Genomic DNA, 24,641 nt, shown 5'->3' on the forward strand with positions numbered 1-24,641 from the left:
CAGTTTTGTTTATTTATGACGGGGAAGTAGTTTTATTTGATGTGCATAGGCCCACATCAGGGACCTATCCACATCAAAACAGCAAAACAGGAAATGATACAAACTTTGCGACCGCGCGCTCCAATTACCTTTATTGTATTGTTTAACAAATCTGCGGCTTCACTTTTAACATTTGAGTAAGATTTGATTCAATTTTGATCTGTTTATGTTGTGTTTTTGTCCCAGTTCAAAGCTCTTTTACTCTGTCAAACAGACACGGACAGATATTGGTGCAGCTGTGGGGAGAAAGGCGGATTGTGTGGGCTGTAGTGCCATCTGCTGGACGTTTAGTGAAGTGTGATTAGAGTTTAGCAGAATTAAGTCTTAAATGTTGAAGGGTTTGGTTAGTTATTTATTATACATAGATTTTATAAAAACTGGGACCAAGATTGAGTAAATATCTAAGACAGGGGTGTCAAACATAAGGCCCGGGGGCTGGATCCGGCCCTCCAAGACCTTTAATCTGGCCCTCAGCCAATTTTCTACTAAAATATTTCAATTATATTTTCTATTAAAATATTGGTAATTTTCTGTGGTGCTCAGCATAGCAGCAACTCTAGTGTCTCTGTACGTGGCTCCTCCCACCAGAGCAGCACAAATGAAGACTTGTCTCTTTCCAAACGCTCTTAAAGGACGATCATTTTGACTGTTGACCGTGACACCCTCATCAGAAAAATGTCCAAAATGAAAAAAGTGGAGCCGAGTGCAGGATTTTCCAAGAAAAATTGACTTATTCTTATTTGCATACAAGTTAATGTTAAAACATTGTGTTGAGTTTCAGGTTGTTCATAATATTATAATATTTTGTAAAAGAAAGAGTTCATCAATTAAAAAAGTTTTCTGTAATAGATTTGTGTTTCTCTGCACAAATATTTGAACTTGAACTATTTTTGGGGTTTATATGCCATGAGTTTTCTGATCCGGCCCCTTTGAGATTAAAGTAGGTTGGATACGGCCCCAGGACCAAAATGAGTTTGACACCCCTGATAAGAATTTTATCATTTGACAGTAACATTAATCATGTAACAATAACCAAAATATTGTGATATCGTATGGTCAAAATTAATTAATTAATTTAATGAATAAAATAAATATTGCGGACCACCACAATATATCGAATCACAAGGCTCGTTGCTTAAATTAAGAGTTATGGTGCAGCAAGAGCTAAAAAAAAAAAAAGACAGAGGGAACTACATAGACCATGATCCTTTGCTCCATTTCAGTGCAGACTACAAGAAGAAATAACAGTTCTAAGCACTTTTTAAGTCTTAGATCTTTGGATTAAGTCTTGTTAGCGCATTTTAAGAGGAAAACATGAAAGACATGTCTCAACAAGACTTTATTAATACAAAAGACATTTTTAAGAACAGATTTCCTCATCTGCTCCTCTGTTCAGAAAATACACGATTCTGACAATATTTAATGTAAACATATATTGTATTTGTCTGTTCATGACATTTTACCCAGATCTTTTGACAACTTTTTCATGTACTCTTCAGATGTTCACACCTAAACTACGAGACACTGCAGAGACTTTTATCATCCCTTGTGCAGAACTTCTATAAATCAAAAAACACTCAAGTTCACAGGACCGACCCTCTGGAATAATTTAGCAAATACTCTCAAATCAGTTTCCTCACTGGACTATTTTAAAAGACAATTAAGACAAACATTGATTTATAATGCTGTTTAATATTTGGACTACTGAAAGTCAACTTGCCTGTTCATGACTGTTGTGCTAAAATCATGTTTATATTGGAGGTGATCCAATAAGGTCTTCTCATTCTCTCCTCATTTCAGTTTTTATCTGTTCAAAATATTGTTTTAATATATGTGCAAATAAAATCTATCTATCTAAAAAGTAGCATATTAGCCTCCAAAAAATATCGCAATAAATATCGGTAACATTTTATAATAACTACACCTTATTTAGCCTTAATAAAGCATGAACAAAGGCTCAATTAATAATGAACAAAGACTTAATTAATAATGATTCACGCTTAGTTACTACTTAATTACTACCTTAATTAGCACTTGCACTTAATTTGCCTGTGCTGTAAATAGTTACTAATAATTATTTCATACTTAATTACTCATGAACTAACTATTTGAGCATTTATTAATCATTGGTAAACTATGAGAGAATGATTTACTATTAATGCAATGCAATAATAATTCAGGCAGCTGTTATCTGTTAGTTAAGTCTTTTTGAGAGCTTTTCTAAAGTGAAGACGAATTATCCTTTATTAAGCATTTACTAAGCGTGAATCATTATTAATTAAGTCGTTGTTCATGCTTTATTAAGGCTAAGTAAGGTGTTGTTATTATAAAGTGTTACCTAAATATCATACCGTGAGATGTATATCGTTTAAATATCGTACCGAGAGATTTGGATATTGTTACATCCTTAATTATGAGCCTCCCCACTGTATCATGAGCTTTCCCACAATATCGCAATAAATATCGTATCGTGAGACTTGGATATCGTTACACCCGAACTTTATAATGTCACTTTTTGTCTCAGGTGGTGGTGGACACTAGTCTGGAGAGTCCTGCTGGTCTGGCCATCGACTGGGTTACCAACAAACTCTACTGGACCGACGCTGGTAAATTTTTAAGTTATTTTACAATTTACATCATATTACAATAACATTAGAACTGATTTGCACTTTTATTTTGTCAGTTTATGTCTCTTACAAAGAAAATACAGATTAGTTTGAAGTGAAATGTGTTTATAAAAGTGAATTCTTGTTTATTTCTTTCAGGTACAGACCGTATCGAAGTGTCTAACGCGGACGGCAGCATGAGGACCGTTCTGATCTGGGAGAACTTGGACCGACCCAGAGACATCGTGGTGGATCCAATCGGAGGGTGAGATTTTACTGCAACAAATAAAGCTAGAATTTTACAGCAGGCGTTTTAGACCAGAAAGCTGCAAAAATAGATAAGGGTAAAGTTAAAGTAGATGAGATTATTTTAAAAACATATACACACAAGTTGATTTAATGTTTAGTAACACTTTTCTGATTATTCTGACTGGGCAATGTTGATTTTTTTTTTTTTCCCCCAATCCATCTATCAAGTATATTTGATTGGGAAATTTAACACAAAGTTGAATTCAGAGGCCAATTTCAAGTAGTTGGTGACATCACACAGGACTGTCCTGATTACAGCCGGGTGTTTCTGATACAAAAACGTGGCAAAAAATGTGGATACCTGTTACACCAATCACGTTGTTCCTTATACCTTCAGATCCGTACTTCTCCCTCACTCTCCCATTTAGTCCTGCCCAGGTTAACAGCTTTATTGGAAATCTGGTTATGGGCGGAGCTTAGATGTTTAGTCCAACTTGACTGGACAGGAATTTTAATATTATCCAGTAGTATCTATACAGTATCTCCCATTTCTAATTACAATGATTAACTTTATCCTTTCCTCAGCTTCATGTACTGGACAGACTGGGGCGCGAACCCAAAGATCGAGCGAGCGGGCATGGACTCCTCTGGCCGTGTGGTGATCATCTCCTCAAACCTGACGTGGCCAAACGGACTGGCCATAGACTACAGCACGCAGAGGCTGTACTGGGCAGACGCCGGCATGAAGACCATCGAGTTTGGGAACTTTGATGGGTCTAACAGACAGGTGGGTGAGGCCAGAGAGAAGTGCGGACATTATTATGTTTGGCTGCAAAATTTACAAAAAAAAACAAAAAACAAAACTCAACATGCTGCTTTTTGTGCTTTTGACTGTTCAAAAGATAAAATATTTAGTTTTGAATTGTTAATTGCCATGGTAACAGTGATCATTTTCACCCTGAAACCCTGAGGTGGGACCAAGTTGTTGTTTTAGTAAGTCTCAAGGCTTTGAACTCAAGTCTGAGTCAAGTCACAAGTCAAATACAGGCAAGTCCAAGTCAAGTCTTGAGTCACTGGCCCATAAGTCTAAGTCAAGTCCAAGTCATCTGCTTTGAGCTTCAAGTCATTTCAAGTCTTTAAAACAAAGTCAAACCGAAGCTTAGATTTTTGCTATTTATATGATTTTTAAACTAAATTATACTTAAAAAGTCACGGTGCATGAGTATTTAGTTGTAGAAATGCAAATTTTTCCTTTTTAAATGTCTTGATAAGAGTGCGAATTATTACAGTCAGAACAGAAAGAGTTAAGATTTAAGAGTGCTTAATAACAGTTATTTTGTCAACTAGTCCAAGCACTAAGACTTCTCAAGTCACAGAGCTCAAGTCCAAGTCAAGTTCCAAGTCTTAGTCCATTTTATCAAGTCAAGTCTCAAAAATAGTGACTCAAATCTGATTCAAGTCCAAGTCACGACTTGCAAGTCCCCACCTCTGCTGAAACCCATGAAAATCTAAAATAATAAGGTAAAAATGGAATAAGGATTCCTGGTAACACTTTATAATAACTACACCTTATTTAGCCTTAATAAAGCATGAACAAAGACTTAATTAATAATGAACAAAGACTTAATTAATAATGAGTAACGCTTAGTAATTACTTATTTACTACCTTAATTAGCACATAACTTGCACTTAATTTGCCTGTGCTGTAAATAGTTACTCATAATTATTTCATCTTTAATTACTCTTGAACTTACCATTCGAACCAACCATTATATTTAAGTACAAATTTGAGCATTTATTAATAATTAAGTAAGCCATGAGAGATTGATTTACTAATAATGCAATGCAATGATAATTCCGGCAGCTGTTATCTGTTAGTTACGTCTTTTTGAGAGCTTTTATAACGTGAAGAAATAATTCTGAGTAACTATTTACAGCACAGGCGAATTAAGTTCAAGTTAAATGCTAATTAAGGCAGCAATTAAGTAGTTACTAAGCATGACTCATTATTTATTAAGGCTTTGTTCATGCTTTATTAAGGCTAAATAAGATGTAGTTATTATAAAGTGTTACCAGATTCCTTCCTATTTTAATGATTTGGCAAGACAATTGGCAATTCAAAGCACAATGTGATATCTTATGAATGTGGAAATCCTCAAAATCAGGAAGAGGTCATTTGCCCGAAACCAGTAAATAATTTTATGTATGGTGTTTCATTTATTACATTTGAATACCACAGGTTTAGTTTTAATATGTTTATTCAGCAGAGACAGATTTGACTTGAGTATTTCCATCTGGAGACTGGGTTTATAGCTACACTCTGCAGACTTTATTGCTGCATAAAGCTCATTCTGTCTCTCCTCTCCAGGTTCTGATCGGTAGCCAGCTCCCGCACCCTTTTGGCCTCACGGTTCACGAGGATAAACTGTACTGGACGGACTGGCAGTCGAAGAGCATCCAGAGCGCAGATAAGATGACCGGCCACAAGAGGGAGACTGTGGCCGAGAACCTGGAGAACCTCATGGACATACACATGTTCCACAGACACAGGGACACGGGTGAGCCATAATATTGGACCATTTAACAATCTCAATAGCTCTTTATTCTCCTGGTGTTTCCCCTTGATGATTTTACAGTCTTCATACTGAGTTGGGGTTAATCATTATAACTCTGGAATAACATTTCTCTATGTAATTGCCATAATTACCATAATTACACTTCTAGTTCAAGTAAAGTACTACCTCTTTTGTTGTCGACGTTGAAATAGCCGCTTAGTGATTTAGTGCTTGATTAATTTATATAATTAAGAGTAAATCTGAAAAAGAGAAAAGCATAAAACATTATATAATGTTATTTTTCTCTGTCAATATCCAAAGACAGTACATGAAGACATCAGAAAGATTATATTGCCTAAAACTGTCAACTACATTTTGGCTCAATCGTGTCACAGACTGTTTCTTTGACTGTTTCAAAACCAGGTGCTGTGTTACCTTTGGTTTATTCAAGTTATTTTTTTCTCTCTGCTCCTCTAGTGTCAAACCCGTGTGCTGTACAAAATGGCGGCTGTAGTCATTTGTGTCTTTTGGCTCCGGCTCCGAAGGCGTCGAGCTGCGCCTGTCCCACCGGCATCAACCTGCAGGACGACGGGAGGACCTGCACTCCAGGTACAAACAGTCTGGGGTTTATACAAGGGTCACGGGCATGATGATTCCTTTCGGATATAAAGGATTCGTGAGGACATTTCCCCATTCAAAAGACATTTTATTTGAATTGCTTAATTGATTGAGCTTGAAATCATGAATAATTTTCATTGTTTGTTACTGCACTAAATGTACATGTGTAAAAATCATTTATAATATAATATATAAATATCTCACAGCAACTTTAAATGTTTAGGTCCAACTATTAGAATCTCCTCATGTACAGTAACAGAATGAAATAATATATTAAAAACTTAAAATGGCATTGTTCAAATGTCATGCAACTTTAATCCAAACATTAGAGATGCCCACTGAGATAAGAAAACAAAAGTTACAAATATAACTATGGTTCTATGAATCTTGGATGACCACCAGAAGGCGGTGTTGAAAGCACTGAATGACTTCCTTCACTCAGTGCTTCCAGCAGCGCCCCCTGCTGGCTGTGACCGTGGTAATGTACAGTGCAGAATAAGGACAATAATAATAAAAAACATCATAACCCTGTCCCCTCCTCTGAAGGCATGAGCACGTTCCTGATATTCGCTCGGAGGACAGACATCCGGATGGTCTCTCTGGACATCCCGTACTTCGCTGATGTGGTTTTGGCCGTGAACAGCTCCATGAAAAACACCATCGCCATCGGTGTCGACCCCAAAGAAGGTACAGGACTCACTTAATCTGTTAATGTTAAGATATATGATTTTAAAATGTCTATAATGCGTGTATTTGTTTACAGGTAAAGTTTACTGGTCGGACAGCACCCTGAAGAAGATCAGCAGAGCTCACCTGAACGGCAGCGCCCACGAGGACATCATCTCCACTGGTAAACAGGAAATATATATAAAAAACAACTCTGTTCTACTTTATGCAGAGTAATGTTTGATGTTGTAATTTATTAATCATAAAACAAAAAAGAAGGCAAGGTGTTTTACATTTCAGAGATCATTGGCAACGTAAATGCTTTGATTTGAAAAAGTGTATTTAATTTGGATAAAACAAATGACAAGAGACAAAAACTGTTGTTGCAGCACAGTTCAATTAAGAATGGAACAACAGAAAAATCCATATTAATCAGTTTTCTACAACTTGGATATCATAATTGCCAGGTGTATTTATTTGGCTGTGGAAATTTATACAGAATTGTCAAAGCTTGTAATTATCTTCAACAAAGGCACACAGAGTAACAAACACATAAGCACATAAAGACAAACATAAGCACAAACAAAAAACACTTAAACAGTTACATTGCTAATAACAGTATAGAAATAACAGTATAGTAACAGTATAGTATTTAAATTGTACTGACGTCATGTCCTCCTTCTGTGCGTCAGGTTTGATGACCACAGACGGAGTGGCCGTGGACGCCGTGGGCAGAAAGATCTACTGGACCGACACCGGAACGAACCGGATCGAAGTGGCCAACCTGGACGGGAGCATGAGGAAGGTCCTGGTGTGGCAGAACCTGGACAGCCCCCGCGCTATCGCCCTCTACCACCAGATGGGGTAAGAGAGACCAGTTAAATGCGCCTTAGAGCTGAAAAAATATTGAATTGCAATTTTTCTAATGTGAATTGACTTTCAAAATGTTTTTCTTTAACATTTAGCATTTATAATTTAAACAAGGAGCAAGAATGTTTTAGTAAAAGTAAAATACAAACTTAACTTCAAACTAACATCATTTCATTGTGTTTTAATCCATGTTTGAATCAAATGAATTTAATGCATAGTGTTTATGTATAATTTTATTTTTATTTATTTATAAATTTTTTGTATGCACAGCGATAATGTTCAATTTTTAATGTATTCATAAGGTGGAGGCTTTAATATAAGCCATTTTTGGGTTTTTTGTCTCTTCCGGGACCTACTTTTTATCTAGCGTGTGTTTTTTTTATTTTATTATTATTATTATTATTGTGTTATACGTGTAAAATAGAAAAAAATAAAAATTTCAAACCAAGGACAACCAATTAAAATATTTGGCTTTCCAGTATCACCAGGTCTATAACCGGACTATTCCAGGTCTAATCTAGGGCTAAACTTGGTCTAAAAGTGGCCTACATAATTTCCACTGTAGTTATAAACAAGAAATGATCCAAAAGAGAACTAAAAAATGGATAAAATGAACTCTAAACAAGCTCAATCAGAGACAACAACCTGGTCCCCATGAGGCATCGGTGGGTCAGTTCATCACCACAGAAGCAGTTTATGAGGAGTCCAGCCCATATCACATGATCATTATATCCACAGTGTAATGTGTGTATCTGTACAGGCCCATGAACATTTGTGTGATATTGGTCACACATGAGAATGTCTGTGTTTACTAGTGTGGAACCAAAATGTTGTACATGTATATGTTAGTTGTGTGACTGTAGTTCACTGTGTTGTGTGCCACCAGAAGAAATGGAAATTATTTTCGTTCCAATTAGTATTTTAATGGCATGCACTGAAAGAGAAAGAAACTGTTATCATTAGGGATTATCTGGAAAATTGTTCATATTTGACTATACAAATGCATAGAATTATAAATAGATGATAATTTTTCGGAGGTTTTGAGACACTCCCATTGCTTGAGCTCGATCCTTCGTGGAGTTATGACCAAAAACGCATATTTGACCTTGGTTACCATGACCTTCAGGTGACCTTGACCGGTTTTAACCTGTAACATCCAGTGTGCCTCAGTTATGTGTGTGCCAACTTGTGTGATGACTGGGTGAATATTTTAGCCCGCAGATGGTTCAGAAATTGCTGAAATTGCCAATCCTTTATAATGGCGTGACCATTCAATTGACCCCTGTGACCACAAATGACCTCGGATCGCCACCAAACTTTTTTTGCAGCATCGGGCACGGGGGCTTTATCCGTGTACCAAATTTGGTGACAATCGGTCCATAAATGGCAGAATTATCACGGGTTGACAGATACACAGACACACAGGGTGAATACAAAACCTGGTCAACTCTTCAGGGACCAGGTAATTAAAACCCAAACACTGAGCATCACTGAACTAAACTAATACAAGAATCTTGTGCATTTCTATTTTATATTTTACCGCTTTAAATTACCTTAAATGGGACCCAAACTAGATTAAATAAGCTTATGTGATGTGCTTTGTGTAACCTTGTCTGTGTTGCGTCAGGTACATGTACTGGACAGACTGGGGGGAGCACGCGAAGCTGGAGCGAGCCGGGATGGACGGCTCCGACAGAGTGGTGCTGATCAGTAACAACCTGGGCTGGCCCAATGGACTCGCCATAGACACAGCAGGATCCCAGCTCCTGTGGGCAGACGCACACACAGAGGTACAAACACTGCACTCAGAGATTTATGTGAGAGTCTGTGAGAGCGTACAAACTAAAGAGAGACTGACGGTTTTGTCTTTCTCGCAGTAACAATGTTAAACCAATTTAATTTTGAGAGGAAAAAACAACATCTACACTTTCTGTAATTAATTTCATGCTTCAAATTCTGTTTAATAACTTACCTACTTGTCGTTTTAGAGGAAGAGATTCTTTATTGATCCTGAGGGAAATTCAAGTTTTCCCCCAGCAACATTTACACTGCGCTGTGTCTTTTGTGTCTTTAGTCAGAAAGATTAAACTTCGACAAAATTACATACACAAAAATACATATTTATACTTTGATTTATTAGAAATCAATAAGGAAATTGTTAAGAGGACTAGTTAATAAATATTGATATGATCTTATCAATTCTCATTTCATATAATCCCAAAATTTTGTTCTAAATATAAAGTTTTTTTTCCTATATGTGAAAAAAAAAGGCAGATATTTACTACATATTTCCACTGTTGTGTTGTTATTTACATATATAGAGAGTACCGTATTTTTCTGACTATAAGGCGCACTTAAAATACTTAAATTTTCTCAAAAATCGACAGTGCGTCTTACATATTAATTCTGGTTGTGCTTACTGACCTCGAACTGATTTTATGTGGTACACGGCACTCAAAAACCTGTCAAAATGTTTTAGTACAACCACTGTGCGGTCTTTGTGTATGTGCAGACTTACAATGTCTGAAAAGTTTCACATGAACCATCTCCAATGTGAGAGAAACACAGAACAGACTCACCATCAGTCGCACATCCTCTGTCACAGAAAAAACACCCATATTACCACTGAGTTGTGTCCTTTAGTCCGACATAAGCTGACCGTATCAGAGCACAAGGAGTGAGCTTATAGTTTATGCAAATTAGCAATGTGGTTTTAAGTTTCATTTCTGTAAAACGTAAACAAATGTGCTGCATTAAACACATTATTACTCAGTGTATATTTGAATCATCCTCGTAGGAAATAAAAAAACAAACTTATCCACCCACATTCACATTCATAATACACATTCATCAAGACAGGGAGGCAACGCCGGTCGAGTTACACCACGATCTGCCAATGGATTTAAGGGATCATTCTCAAGTGTCGTCTGTTTGTTTCACTTAATGCGCTTTATAATCCGGTGCGACTTATGTATGAAAATAGACAAGAGAATTCAACCTTATTGATATTGCGCCTTATAATCCGGTGCATCCTTAGAGTCCAAAACATACGGTAATAGTTTTTAATTTGTAAGTCTTCAGTGAAAGTTATTGCTAAAGAAACAATCAACTCTCTTCTTGTCCAGAGGATTGAGGCGTCAGATCTGAACGGTCAGAATCGGCGGACCCTGGTGACCCCGGTGCAGCACCCGTACGGTTTGACCCTCCTGGGCTCCCACATCTACTGGACCGACTGGCAGAGCCGCAGCATCCAGAGAGCCGATAAAAACACAGGAGGAAACGCCATCACAGTGAGGTCCAACCTGCCCGGACTCATGGACATACAGGCTGTGGACCGGGACAAGGCTCTGGGTGAGAAATGACACGTGTACGAGAGAGTGCTGTATGAAGGCTTAAGGTGTGTTGTGTAAAAAAGATTCCAGGCTGATAAAAAAAATACTTCCTGGAATATTCTTGATAGATACAATGATACGTGGAATAAATTTGGATAAAACAGTAAGGTTAAGAGATTTTTACTGTTATAACATTTTAAGGAATATAAAAGAAATCTTGGTTTCTTATTTCCACATGAACAAAGGCTGAATTTTCTGAACTTTGTTTGCTACAAATTTATAATAACTACACTTTAGTAGGCAGTGTTGGGGAGTAACAGATTACATGTACTGGAGCTACGTAATCAGAGTACAAATTATGAGTAACTGTATTCAGTTACAGTTACTGTTTTAATGAGAGGTAATTGGATTACAGTTACTTTGTTGAAATAAGTGGATTACACAGAGGTATTTTCCTGTTTTCACATTTCAGGCTATATCCCTTTTTTTTTTTCCAGTAATTCCACTCATTGCAGGACACTAAACCAGGTCTAAACCAGGTCTAAACCAGGTCTAAACCAAGACTAAACCAGGACTAAAATCAGGTCTAAACTGGGTCTAAACCAAGATTAAACCAAGTCTAAACCAGTTCTAAACTAGGTTTAAACCAGGACTAAAACCAGGTCTTAACCAGGTCTAAACCAGGTCTAAACCAGGACTAAAATCAGGTCTAAACTAGGTATAAACCAGGACTAAAACCAGGTCTAAACTGGGACTAAACCAGGACTAAACCAGGACTAAAACCAGGTCTAAACCAGGTCTAAACCAGGACTTAACTGGACTAAATCTGGGCTTTTTTATTGTTTTTTAGCAGACAAAACATCTTATGTGAAGATTTCCTCGTCTTTGCGTCTTTACAGCAAATCAAGTAATCCAAAGTATTCAGATTACGTTACTCACCTTAAGTAATTTAATGGATTCCGTTACAAACTACATTTTGGGGTGTTTAATCTGTAATCTGTAGGGGAAAACATTTTAAAAATCACCTTTCCAACACTGTTAGTAGGAACGACGATCGTTAATTGTCAGATTTAGTTTGACATGTCATTTAGCAAAAGAAACCTCTGAATGCAAGGTGTGGTTATTCCTATTAATTTAGACACTCTCTTTGTGACGTTTTCCCAAAATTCTTCCACCTCAGGACACTCATTTGGTGTAATCTAGCTCTGTGAATAATTTTGTAATGAATCATCAAAATGTTGGACCAAATAAAAAATAAATCAATTCATATGTCATAAATTTGAACTCTTTTTCATTTTTTTTTTCAGGTCATAACAAATGCGGTCGTAGAAACGGCGGCTGCTCTCACCTGTGTCTGCCCCGTCCTAACGGTACATCCTGTGCCTGTCCTACCGGCATCGTCCTGAAGGGGGACGGCCGCTCCTGTGAGGACTCTCCGGAGACGTACCTGCTCTTCTCAAACCGAGTGAGCGTGCGCAGGATCTCTCTGGACACGGACGACCACACAGACGTCCACGTGCCCGTGCCCGAGTTACACAACGTCATCTCTCTGGACTACGACAGTGTGGACGGGAAACTCTACTACACCGATGTCACGCTCGACGTCATCAGGTAAGAAATATAGGAAAGTAAAGGGTGGGGCTGTATGTCACAATGAAACCAGAATTTTAGTTTAAGCAATTATGAAACTGCTAAGACTCCAGTTATTTACAGATAATAAAATGTCTTTTTGCTGCAAACATCGTGCAAACTAAAACATCTTATTGGCAAATGTTTTAATTCCTGTAGTTTAGACCTCGTTGAACATGTTCTGAAATGCATGGGAATCTTGTATTGGTTTATCAGGTCATTTTTCAGTCTCTCATGTTAATGCTCTGAACAGAATCCTATTTTTACAAACTCCGCTAAGGAGGTTATGTTTTTGCCGGCGTTTGTTTGTTTGTTTGTTTGTTTGTTTGTTTGTTTGTTTGTCTTTTAGCAACATAACTCAAAAAGTTATGGACCGATTTTGATGAAATTTTCAGGATTTGTTGGAAATGTGAAAAGGAAGAACTGATTTCATTTTGGGGGTGATCCGGAAGAAATCCTGGATTCTGGATCACTTTGAAATTTTAGTTAACATTGTGGTAAATGGGGCCAAAGATTTTGTTTCTCAATATCTCGGTCAATTATTGACCAAACCCCATGAAATTTGACTCAGGGATGGACAATGGGATCCTCTTTCATATTCCAAAGGCTGATCCGGATCTGATCCAGAAGACTGATTTTATCGCAATTTATATAAAAAATGGGGGTAGTCCTTGGCGGAGGTCTGCGCTCTCTGACTGCTTTTCTAGTTTAAACATATTTTACAACTTCACAATACTATTTTTCCCTGTAACTCATTCAGGCTCATTGAACTGCTGATATCGCGGTGATTTTACAGAATTTGTATGAAGAAAAACGAAAAACCCACCACTTCAATCCAGGTTAAAAACTGACATTTGTACTGGGTAAAATATTAGTTTTTTCCCTGTAATGCCAAACATTACTCCGTTACAGCAAAAAGCAACGCATTACAGTAATTCGTTACTTTTATAACACGTTACTCCCAACACTTTTTACATTGTGCTCTATGAGAAAAATCCTTTCTCAGCCCAGGGGATTTTTTCCGTTGAAGTTCCAGTGAGTGTCACTACGTCAACCCTCCAGTGATTTTAATAGATCCATGCCTCTAACCGAGCTGTGACTCTCCTCAGGCGAGCGAACCTGGACGGCAGTGGGATGGAGACGGTGATCAGTCAGGGCCTGAAGACCACAGACGGTTTGGCGGTGGACTGGGTCTCCAGAAACATGTACTGGACCGACACAGGGAGGAACACCATCGAGGTCGCACGACTCGACGGGAGCAGCAGGAAGGTCCTGGTCAACAACAGTCTGGACGAACCCCGGGCCATCGCAGTCTTCCCCAGCAAAGGGTCAGTAAGCATGTGGGACAAGAACCAATAAAATCCATCAAATCAGTCGTTTATAATCTCTTTACTAACTTCTTCTCTTCTCTCCCTCTGCAGGTTCCTCTTCTGGACAGACTGGGGCCACATTGCAAAGATCGAGCGTTCTCATTTGGACGGATCCGACCGGAAAGTTCTGATCAACACAGACCTGGGCTGGCCCAACGGACTCACTCTGGACTACGACACGCGCAGGTCCTATTCTCAGTCTCATCTTGTTTTATTACATTTATAATCACCTGATATTTTGGGGTATGTTGTAAAAAATTCACAAAACTGCAAAAATATGACTTAATTTTCATTTGACAGATTATGCTGCCATTGATTTATTTATTTTTTGCAACTTCTTAATTTTATTTCTTCTTGTTGTTGTTCTTGTTCTTCTTGTTTCTTGTTGTTCTTATTCTTGTTGTTTTTCTTCTTCGTCTTCATCATCTTCTTCTTCATCTTCTTCGTCTTCTTTTTTGTCTTTTTTCGTCTTCTTCGTCTTCTTGTTCTTCTTGTTCTTCTTCGTCTTCCTCTTAATCTTTATCTTCTTCTTTGTCTTCTTGTTCTTCGTCATCTCTTCTTCTTCGTCGTCTTCTTGTTCTTCTTCGTCTTCCTCTTAATCTTTATCTTCTTTGTCTTCTTGTTCTTCGTCATCTTCTTCTTCCTCGTCTTCTTGTTCTTCTTCGTCTTCCTCTTAATCTTTATCTTCTTCTTTGTCTTCGTCTTCTTGTTCTTCATATTCTTTTTCTTCTTCTTCGTCTTCTTCGGCTTGGTCCTCTTTTTCGTCTTCGTCTTCATCTTCGTCTTCTTTGTCTTCTTCTTTTTCATCGTCTTCTTATTCTTCTTCGTCTTTGTCCTCTTCATCTTCTTTTTGGTCTTCTTCGTCTTCTTGTTCTTCTTCTTCGTCTTCTTTTTCGTCTTCTCCTTTCTTCTTCTTCATCATCTTCTTGTTCTTCTTCTCTGTCTTCGTCTTATTCGTCTTATTCTTCTTTATCTTCGTCTTCGTCTTCTTTAGTTAACATTCCTGTTATTTGCCGATGTCCAAAACAACTCTACTGTTTATAATCTGTGAGTTTTCGTGTTAAACTTTATACATCTGTGTGCAGGATTTTCTGGGTGGACGCTCACCTGGATCGCATCGAGAGTTCGGATCTGAACGGAAAACTACGCCAGATCCTCGTCAGCCCCGTGTCCCACCCGTTCGCTCTCACGCAGGTAGAGCCCGCCCCCTCCGGCTGTCAATCACTGCTAAGCCCCTCCCCCTCTGCTGCTTTCTGCTCACCTGCATTTTCACGCCGTCCTCCCTCACGCATCATGCCAACAGGAGTAGAATAATTTGTCTTTACACCTTAGAAACAACACCAATTTAATTTTGTTCATGTGAATTAATGAACTTTTTAATTTATATGAACAAAAAAAACTTTAAAAGGCCCATATTACGCTCTTGTCTGATGTGTGAATGAAACAAAACACGTAACAACATTCTAACACGGCTTAAACCTCACAGGAGTCAGTTTTTACGTAATATAGGACCTTAAAATTGCATGTGGACACATTTGGAAAGTTGCATGCTCACTCTGTTTTAGTGTCACATTTTGGTGGCGCTTTAAAGCTGCACTACGTAACTTTTCGGGTGGAAGTTACGTCACCTGCTTGTTTCCGTGGAGATGTTGTTCACCTTTAATGTGAGAATGTAGTGCACCTTTAATGTCCTCACAATTGAATTTGAATATTAGTCGGATTAACATTTATTTAGTGTTGTATAATGTGCATACTAGGGATGGGCATGATTAATCGATAATTGATCATTAAGAATTTCATCGATTACGTTCATTTTAATCGACAAACAGAATGTAGGTTGCTGTGCGTAACGTGACCAAACAGGGTCTGTACATGTGTCTCTCTGCACTCAGAAGGAGCGAGCAAACAGAAACATTCGGTCAGTCCTGCAACGTACCGAAGCACAAATGTGTATTTAATGATGATTTGTACAAGAAATTCCACGCTTTCCGTTGCGTTCGGGACAAGTGTGAGTCCATGTGCACAGTGTATAAAGCAGGAACATATGTTTCAGTGTCCAGTGGGAAAAAGTTTTGCCGATGACGAGTCCCCACCTCCCTCCCCCCGTACGGTGTCCTGGTTTTGACAAACGCAAATATGGTCACACTAACCTGTATTCCACTGAGTCGTGTCTTTTAATCTGACAGAAATTGACCACATCAGCGACACAAGAGCTGTAGTTTTATCTTCGCTTAGTTTATACAAATTAGCGATGCAGTTTTAAGTTTCGTTTCTGTGAGAGTTGCGCAAAACTGAATTAAACACATTATAATGTCAAACGGGCTGATGTGGCTCTAGAGTCGTTACGGTTTATATGTCGTAAAGTTGAATTTATTTATGCAGATTAATAGTGCAGATAGTAATAATAATGATGATCATTTTAATATAAAAACATTAATGATTAATCGATAATCGATCGTTAATTCTTCCGACGATCGATTAAGAAAATTTCATCGAATGCCCATCCCTAGTGCATACTGAACATTAGATCTTAAAGTTAGTTTTATTAAGTTAGCTTTATTCTGTACTTTATTGAATCAATGAAAATCAAATGAATCTAATAAAAATTAAACAGTATTATTACAGTTAAACAGTATTTAACTATTAACTTAATAATAATGAAGAAATACTAATGATTTATCAGGCTTAATAACTACTTACTTAATACCCTCCTCCTCACCCCAGTCACTTCACTAAAGCCAGAGTAACTTTTTTCCATGAATAGTACAATATAGTGCAATAAAAGCATGTTTTGTTTAGTTTAGTTTTTTTCATTTTGGTTGTGTTTATTGGATTTAAAAATACACAAAAACCTGACTCTTGTCCTGCTTGTTTCCGTGAAAATGTAATTCCTTTGGCTATAATCTTCCGCAGTATGGCATAAAACTTTCTCTATCTGCTTAGAGAATGTTCTGAAGTACTGTAGGGTTTTAACTAGGGATGCACTGATCTTTTTTTTTTTTTTTTTGGAGTTGGCCAAATTAGGGCCCTCAGACAATTTTGTCTTGGCCCTCAGGCTTCCAGGTGAATTGGCCAAAATTTTTTGAAATTCTACCTTGATAAAGCAAATATTTAATATTTAGTGTGTGGTTTTAAGATCTGTATGAATAAAGACTGATGGCTCTTTCTAACGTGTTAAACATGCACATATTTTAATTATTCACTGTATTGAGCATCAGTCTACGGCCCTCGATCGGCTCTCTGCTTCGTCTGTGTTTAGATATGTGGCCCTTAATGAAAAAAGTTTAAATTTCAATACTGTAGCTTTAAGTATATTTGCCGATACCTGGTATTAATTGACAACAGAGCAGGGACGCACAAAAAAACAAAATAAGAAAAAAAACTGATCCAAATGTGTAATTTATCTCTCAAGTAACTATAGAACAACTTAAGATAAATAAAAGTTCAAACATTATGAGACTTTTTTTTTTTAAATCTTATTACATCAATTTATAAATCCAACCAGGACATCGTCTGAATATTTGGATTCCCATATCCAGTACCAGTATTGGATCAGTGCATTTCTGGTTTTAACTTTCTATTTCTATGGAATAATGCAGGTGAGGTGCCAACTCCAGAAATCCAAATATATTTTAAGTAGTCCCTAAGCCTAAATCATTCTTAATAAACTCTTTGTTCATTATGAATTAAGTCTTTCTTATTAAGGCGTAATAATGTAGGTGTAGTTTTTATTTTAAAGGTCCTATATTATGCAAAATGGACTCTTGTGAGCTTTAGGTCATGTTATAATGCTGTTTGCTCCTGAAATACAGACCTGGACTTGTGTTTTATTCAGACATGTTTGAGTAACACTTTATTATTAGTCTGTCTACATCTCCAAAGCTCAAAATGCTCTGTTCAACCTTGTGATGTCATGAAGTAGTAGTTTTCAAGTTAACAGCTACATTTTAGCTTTAATTCAGTGGAGATTGTCAATTCCAGGGCTGAAATTATCCACATGATTCTAGTGAAGCTGTTTGGAGCTTAAAAACACAAGCGAGCACTTCTTGTATCACCACATGACATCACAAGGTGGAACTTTTTTTTCAGTTTGAGAGACAAACTCAGCCTAAATATGCAGGATTTGTGTGTTAAAAATGTGTGAATGAAACAAAACACAACTCCAGGTCTGTTTTTGATGAAGAAACAGCATTGTAACATAGAAAATAGTGTAATATGAGCCCTTTAATAATAATAATTTAAAAAAAAAAATCTTACATTAGACCTCCCTCCTGTCTGCATCTGCTCCTGCTGCTTTTGCCTGGCCTCACGCCTCATACTGTGATCATCTTCTGTTCAACCATTTTTCTCATCCCCTCTCCTTCCTTGTCTCCTTGTTTCCTTGTCTCCTCTCTCTCTCTCTCTTCGTCTCCTCTCCTTGTCTCCTCCTCTCTTTTCTTCCTGGTCCCTAGTCGAAGCCGGTGCCCTCCCCTCTAACCCCTTTCTCCCGACTCTCGCAGCAAGACCGCTGGATCTACTGGACGGACTGGCAGACCAAGTCCATCCAGCGCGTGGATAAACACACAGGGCGGAACAAAGAGACAGTCCTGGCCAATGTGGAGGGGCTCATGGACATTATAGTGGTGTCTCCAAACAGACAGACTGGTAAGGAAGGATGGGAGGGGGTTAGGAAGAAAAAAAATAACCAAAACAAATGACTACTGACCACTGCTAGAGCTGTCTTGATACTAAAATTGCTACTAAAACTTGATTTGATACTAAGGAATAGACTCAATACTCAATACTGACACAGATACCTCGCCTAATTCATCAGCCAGTTTCACTTCATGGAAACCGTCTGACCTCGCAGCATTAGAATTTGTTTGCATGACGGTAGACTGGTAAAAAAAAAAAATTTTTTTTTATTTAAACAATCGCTGCTTTTGGGTCATGACATATGAAATGCTGGTATATTAAGCTTTTTCCCAAATCCCGTAGGAATAAGGGCAATAACGTTTTTCCCCTTGATAAAATTCACCAAACATTCTCTTTGTTCCGGCTTTAAATCCTCGATCTCAGGGAATCGTTGCCAACACAGATTGTATGGCTCTTCGGTGATTGGCTCTTCCGGTTTTTTTGCGAACCATCTAGTGTATTCTGATTCCTGACATTATCACAAACACAACAAACACTTTCTTTAAACAATAGAATGTGATTTTTAACATTAAATAGTACTTTGTTGTGGTCCAGGTAGTTTCCATTGTGGTCCATGGGCGTTTACTAGTCTATGTGCTCTTATACTTGTTCTGATACAGCTCAAAATCATTCTAAATCAAGCTTAATTTCTGTCCCATGAATGTGACTTTTTAGTATCGACACCTGTTTAAATTAGCATCTAGTTTCAGTACTAGTTTTAATATCAAATCTGATTTTTGATACTTTTGGCCAACCTGCTACCCAGATACTACATATTAGATACATACTACTACATACCAGATACTAGTTTTGCCAGTATCACAACTAGATACTCATTCTCAATGCTGAAAAAATCTCTTAAGAAACCCTAAATTCAACCTGTCCTGAATAATGTTAGAATTGTCTTGAGCTGCTGTCTATCAGAACTAATATAAGAGCACATATTAATAGTAAGCTAACTGCTGTATTTTTTGGACTATAAGGCACACTTAAAATCTAAATCCTTCTTAAAAATTGACATTGCACCTTATGTATTAATTCTGGTTGTGCTTACTGACCTCGAATTGATTTTATGTGGTACACGGGGCTCAAAAATCTGTCAAAATGTTTTAGTACGACTAAGCTTTGAAGCCGCACCGATTGATGGATTGTCGGAGCGTTACAGCTACTGTAGTCAGGAGCCTCGCGGAGTCATGTCCTTTAGTCCGACAGACGCTGAACCGCATCAGCGCGCAAGGAGCGAGCTGTTTTTTCAGCGCTTATAGTTTATGCAAATTAGCCATGTGGTTTTAAGCTTAATTTCTGTAAAACATAAACAAATGTGCGCAAAGGTGCATTAAACACATTATTACTCAGTGTATATTTGAGTCGTCCTCGTATGGAAAAAAAAAAAAAAACACTTAAATTATTCACCCACATTCACATTCATAATCCACATTCACCAAGGCAGGGAAGCAACGCCCGGCGAAATACACCATGAGCTGCCAATGGATCATGGACGCCTGGGCTAAGAATCAGTCTCAAGTGTCGTCCATTTGTTTCGCTTAATGCGCTTTATGATCCTGTGCACCTTATGTATGAAAATAGACGAGAGAATTCAGCATCATTGATATATATTGCCTTAAAATCTGGTGCACTTTATAATCTGAAAAATAAGGCCCTACTATTTTCTGTTGAAATTATATTGTGTTGTCTAATACAGTGTTGTTTATTATCATTATCGTATTTAAATCTCTAATGAGTAAAGAGCCTTTTTCCTTAGTACCTTCTGAGATCAAATTTTAGTATCATGACAGCACTCGTCTGGGTGGGTTTCCTCTGGGTGATGGGTCAAATGTAGAAGATAAATTTCCCCAAAGCGTCAATTAAGTATAGATTTAGTGACATCAGAATCTCAGTTTGCAGAATTAAATGTAAAAGGAAAAAAGTTAAATGTCACTACCGGTCAAAATCTTTAGAACACACACATTTTTCCAGTTATTTATTGCAATTCAAGTCGTAGGAGTCCAATGAAGAGCTTGAAATGGTACAAAGGTAAAAACTGAACAGACAGAGGTTTTAAAAAAAAAGATAAAAGATACAAAACACAAGTCCAAGCTCTGCCAAAACTACCTCAGGAAAAAAAACAAGATGGTAAAGCTTGAAAACATGGAGTGTCCGGCACAGATCTCCAGACTTAAACCCCATCGAGCTGGTTTGGGATGAACGGAACAGAAGAGTGAAGCAACCTACAAGTGCTACACATTTATGGGAACTTCTGCAACAGACTTGGGAAGAACTTTCTGAAGAATGTTTGATTTCTGTTGTAAAAAGAACGAGCCACGAGTGTGTTCAGCTGTTATATCTGCCAAAGGTGGACACTTTCATGAATCAAAAGTTTAGAATACATTTTGGTCAACAGTAAACAGGTAAAAAACTGGAAAAAGTGTGGTGTTCTAAAACTTTTCACCAGTGTTTAGTTTATTATGAATTAGTAATGTAAGGGTGCCCACTTCACACTCTCTCCTGGTGGTCTCCTTCAGGTACAAACTTATGTGGAGTGAATAATGGAGGCTGCACTCACCTCTGCTTCGCCAAAACCAACAGCTTCGTCTGCGCCTGTCCCGACGAGCCAGACGGACGGCCCTGCTCCACCAGTGAGTCTAAACTTTAAAAAAATCATCAAAACTATCAAAAGTGGTTCACAGTTCTTACTTATGTTTAATATTTTAGTCTCAGGTTTTGTGCCCACGTCTCCGGCCAAAGGCACCAGCAGCACCCCAGTGCCCAAGAAACCCAAGACGCCCACAGACCGGCCCAGAGGAGGAGCAGCTGCCAAGTACGTACAAGGGTCTAATCACAAACACCGCTGGAATTTGTTTGTTTGTTTGTGTGATTTTGGAGGGGAAAGTACATTAAAGTTGACTTAGGGTCACACTTGCACTCATAACTCACCACATCAAAAGTGAGACTTAACCAGGACTTTGAACAGGACCAAGCAAAGTCTACATCTGGACTAAACTGAGCTCAAACCACAATTTGAAACAATCCCACAGAGGGCTGTTTCTGTCTGTCCCAACAGCTCACCCACATCTTGAAAGTGGAGCTAAAATCAACTTTTTTTTGCTACTAAACTGGCTATATGATGTTTTAATAGCACTGTCTACAAGGCCTGGGTATCATTAAGAAGTTGCCGATACGATACATACCTCGATACATAGGCCACGATACGATACATATCTCAATAAAGTGCACTTTCAGTTCGATATGATATATTTCAAATCTATTCGATACAGTTCAATAAAAATAAAGTCTAAATCTTGGCTGTGATACTAAAAGTCTTTGTTAAACCACTTCTTGTGCAAAGTTCATATGAAACACAAACATTTTAATCACCAAAACAGTGAAAATGTCAAATGTGTCGCATAAACAAGTTACCTTCCTCTGAACAAACAACAAAACTGTAGCGCTGTAACAAAATAATTTAGTCAAATACCCCAAAATATCGGCGATATCCAATCCAATCCACTTTATTTCTATAGCACATTTCACGAACAGTTACCAAAGTGCTGCACACGTACATAAATAGAACAACAATGATAAAATAAACACTCAGATTTAATAGTATTAGTCTTAAAATAATAAAACCAGTAAAATAAAATAATAATAAAATAAATAAAAGACACAGAGGATCACACAACTCACGCAGTGTTAAAAACCAAAGACTAAAAGTAGGTCTTAAGTGGAGACTTAAAACACTCCTCTGTGGGGGCTGTTCAGACGTGGAGGGCAGAGCGTTCCAGAGTTTAGGACCAACTGAACGATACTGATATATCGATACAGCAGCCACGATATCAATACTGTATCATCATATTAAACAATACAATATCTCGATGTTTCAGTATTTTTGCACACCCCTACTGCATACTGTTGTTTTTTTTTTCAATTTTAGTGCAGACTAGGTTCATTTGCAGCTTTGGTTGTGCTGCCTTCAGTGCCCTTTGCAATTCCAAGTACTACATGACATTACTCAAGACTGTCTTTATTACAGAGATGTGTTTCTGATACAAACACCTGGCTGAGATGTGGAGTTTGAAGTGTGGAAACTTGTCAGAGCAATTACGCTGTTCTTTACACGTCCAGGCACCGCCTCTCCGCCACAATCACTATCCTCTTTAGGGTTTGTTTACACGAGAAAGCTTGCCGGTAGAAACGATAAAATATTTTATCGGAAGTGCCTTTCATTTAGACGGTGACGGCGTTTTTGGGGCTTAAAAACGCAAAAATCTGAAACCACCTTCTAGAGCAGAAAAGTTGAATAGTCTCCATCATAGTGTTTCTGTCTACACTGCCCAAGACGCAAAACTCTGGTCAGATCTGCTCACGTCACGTACACGTTTACGTCACATACATACAGTACACAGGCATGCATACTCAATCGAATTCCACACACTTTTGCGTCACTGAATGTACACAGATTTCTTCCCGAAAACGCTCATCTAAACGCGGAATAAAAAGCGAAGACGCGACGACACTTTTGCGTGTTCTGTTCAGACCGTCGTCATATAAACGTAGCCTTAGTCTTCCAGGTACTGCCCAGTTTAGCAGCTCTGTTTGAAACGTGTTTGTGGGTGGAGTTTAGGTGTCAAGTCTCACATTAAGTAAACCAGTTACATTTATGTGGAAAAACTAAAGATAAAAAAAGTACAAAAATGTGACTCAAATTTACTCATCTAAACTTATTTTCCTGTTTTTGCTGCAGCTGCACGGACAAGAACGAAGAGGGCTGTTTGACCAGTGTGATGACCGCTCCTCATGGTATGTGCAAAAAAAAGCCCAGTCACTCCAGTAAAACACTTAAATTAAATAGTTCCAAAGTTAATTATATTTGATTTCTTTTTTTGTAGGAGAAGGTCTACACATCAGTTATGTCATCGGAGGAGTCCTGACGATTCTGGCCATCCTCATCCTCATCGCCGCTTTCATTATTTACAGGTTTGTTTTTTTATTATCGTAATTAAAGAGTTGTAAAGATAATGTCATAACGTCAGGGCCATTATTAGTTATGACCAGTCGACTAATAAAAGAACCTTGATTGTATCTTGATAATCAGAATCGTTATCTGGACTCTACAGACTCACAATCACAATGCCAAAAGACCTTTAATAACAAAATCTGCAGCATTAATAAATCAAAATGTCAAAGAAGAAGAAACCATTTAAAATTTTCATCAATGATATACTTAATTTGTAAATATGATCTAATCTATGTCAGTATACAACAGAAATAATCCCTTGAATAATCGATTAATTGGGAAAAATAAATAGTTGGCTGCTACAATAATTAGATGTATGTGTAAATTCTTGCCTTATTCACAATTATGGCATTCTGGAAGATTTTAACTTGCTCCATAAATGAGCAGAGTTTACTGCACATGACTCTGTACAGCCCACTTGTGGTGCAGTTACGGTAAAACTAAGGCCCCGTCCACACTAGTATGTATTCGAGTCGTTTTCATTGTGGATGTAGCGTTCGTCCACACTAATCCGATGGAAAACGGCTCCAGAGACGGAACGATCTTGTGCCGCCAGCTTCCACAAATTCATCTGAGTACGGATCTGATGCGGCACCGTGTGGACGCCTGAAAACGCTGATACTCTGACGTAGGAGTTCTAGTTGCGTCCTTATTGGACCACGTCGCTGTGACTTGTGCCTTCCAGATTCGCTGGGTTTGTGACATCGGTCATTTCGGCCCATATATATATGTATGGGCACCTGGACTGGCAACCATTTTGTGTGCTGTGGTCGAAAGCAAGAAAAATACCTGAAGGCTTTTTTTGCCGAAACGTTATTTTGAAAATAAAAAAAGCTTTTGGATATCGGCCATGTGAGTGTGCTATGCATTTTTCACTCTTGTAAACAGTTTAAACAAACCATAGATTATCTAAGAAACAGCGGAGCTAGAACTACTAGGACAGATTCTCAGTCCACATTCTGAGCCGCCATGCTCGTTTTAAAATCCAGTGTTATGTTCAACAACTGAACTTCGTTGTC

General features: G+C 37.9%; 1 protein-coding gene across 1 annotated transcript in view; it reads left to right on the forward strand.

Annotated features, from left to right (window-relative positions):
- The window catches only part of lrp4 (low density lipoprotein receptor-related protein 4), a 369,462-nt gene that overhangs the window by 340,486 nt on the left and 4,335 nt on the right, over window positions 1-24,641 (forward strand). The window contains 19 exon segments of the mRNA XM_055154780.1: window positions 2,564-2,645; window positions 2,805-2,910; window positions 3,480-3,681; window positions 5,263-5,452; window positions 5,927-6,058; window positions 6,614-6,754; window positions 6,831-6,917; window positions 7,426-7,597; window positions 9,231-9,393; window positions 10,729-10,954; window positions 12,243-12,546; window positions 13,674-13,892; window positions 13,986-14,120; window positions 15,020-15,128; window positions 18,434-18,578; window positions 21,131-21,244; window positions 21,321-21,426; window positions 23,350-23,405; window positions 23,495-23,582. Coding sequence (XP_055010755.1) covers window positions 2,564-2,645; window positions 2,805-2,910; window positions 3,480-3,681; window positions 5,263-5,452; window positions 5,927-6,058; window positions 6,614-6,754; window positions 6,831-6,917; window positions 7,426-7,597; window positions 9,231-9,393; window positions 10,729-10,954; window positions 12,243-12,546; window positions 13,674-13,892; window positions 13,986-14,120; window positions 15,020-15,128; window positions 18,434-18,578; window positions 21,131-21,244; window positions 21,321-21,426; window positions 23,350-23,405; window positions 23,495-23,582 — 2,777 coding nt within the window.

The sequence above is a fragment of the Boleophthalmus pectinirostris genome, unplaced genomic scaffold, assembly GCF_026225935.1.
Source record: "Boleophthalmus pectinirostris isolate CB_2022bp ecotype Guang Dong unplaced genomic scaffold, ASM2622593v1 HiC_scaffold_19, whole genome shotgun sequence".
Taxonomy (NCBI): domain Eukaryota; kingdom Metazoa; phylum Chordata; class Actinopteri; order Gobiiformes; family Gobiidae; genus Boleophthalmus; species Boleophthalmus pectinirostris.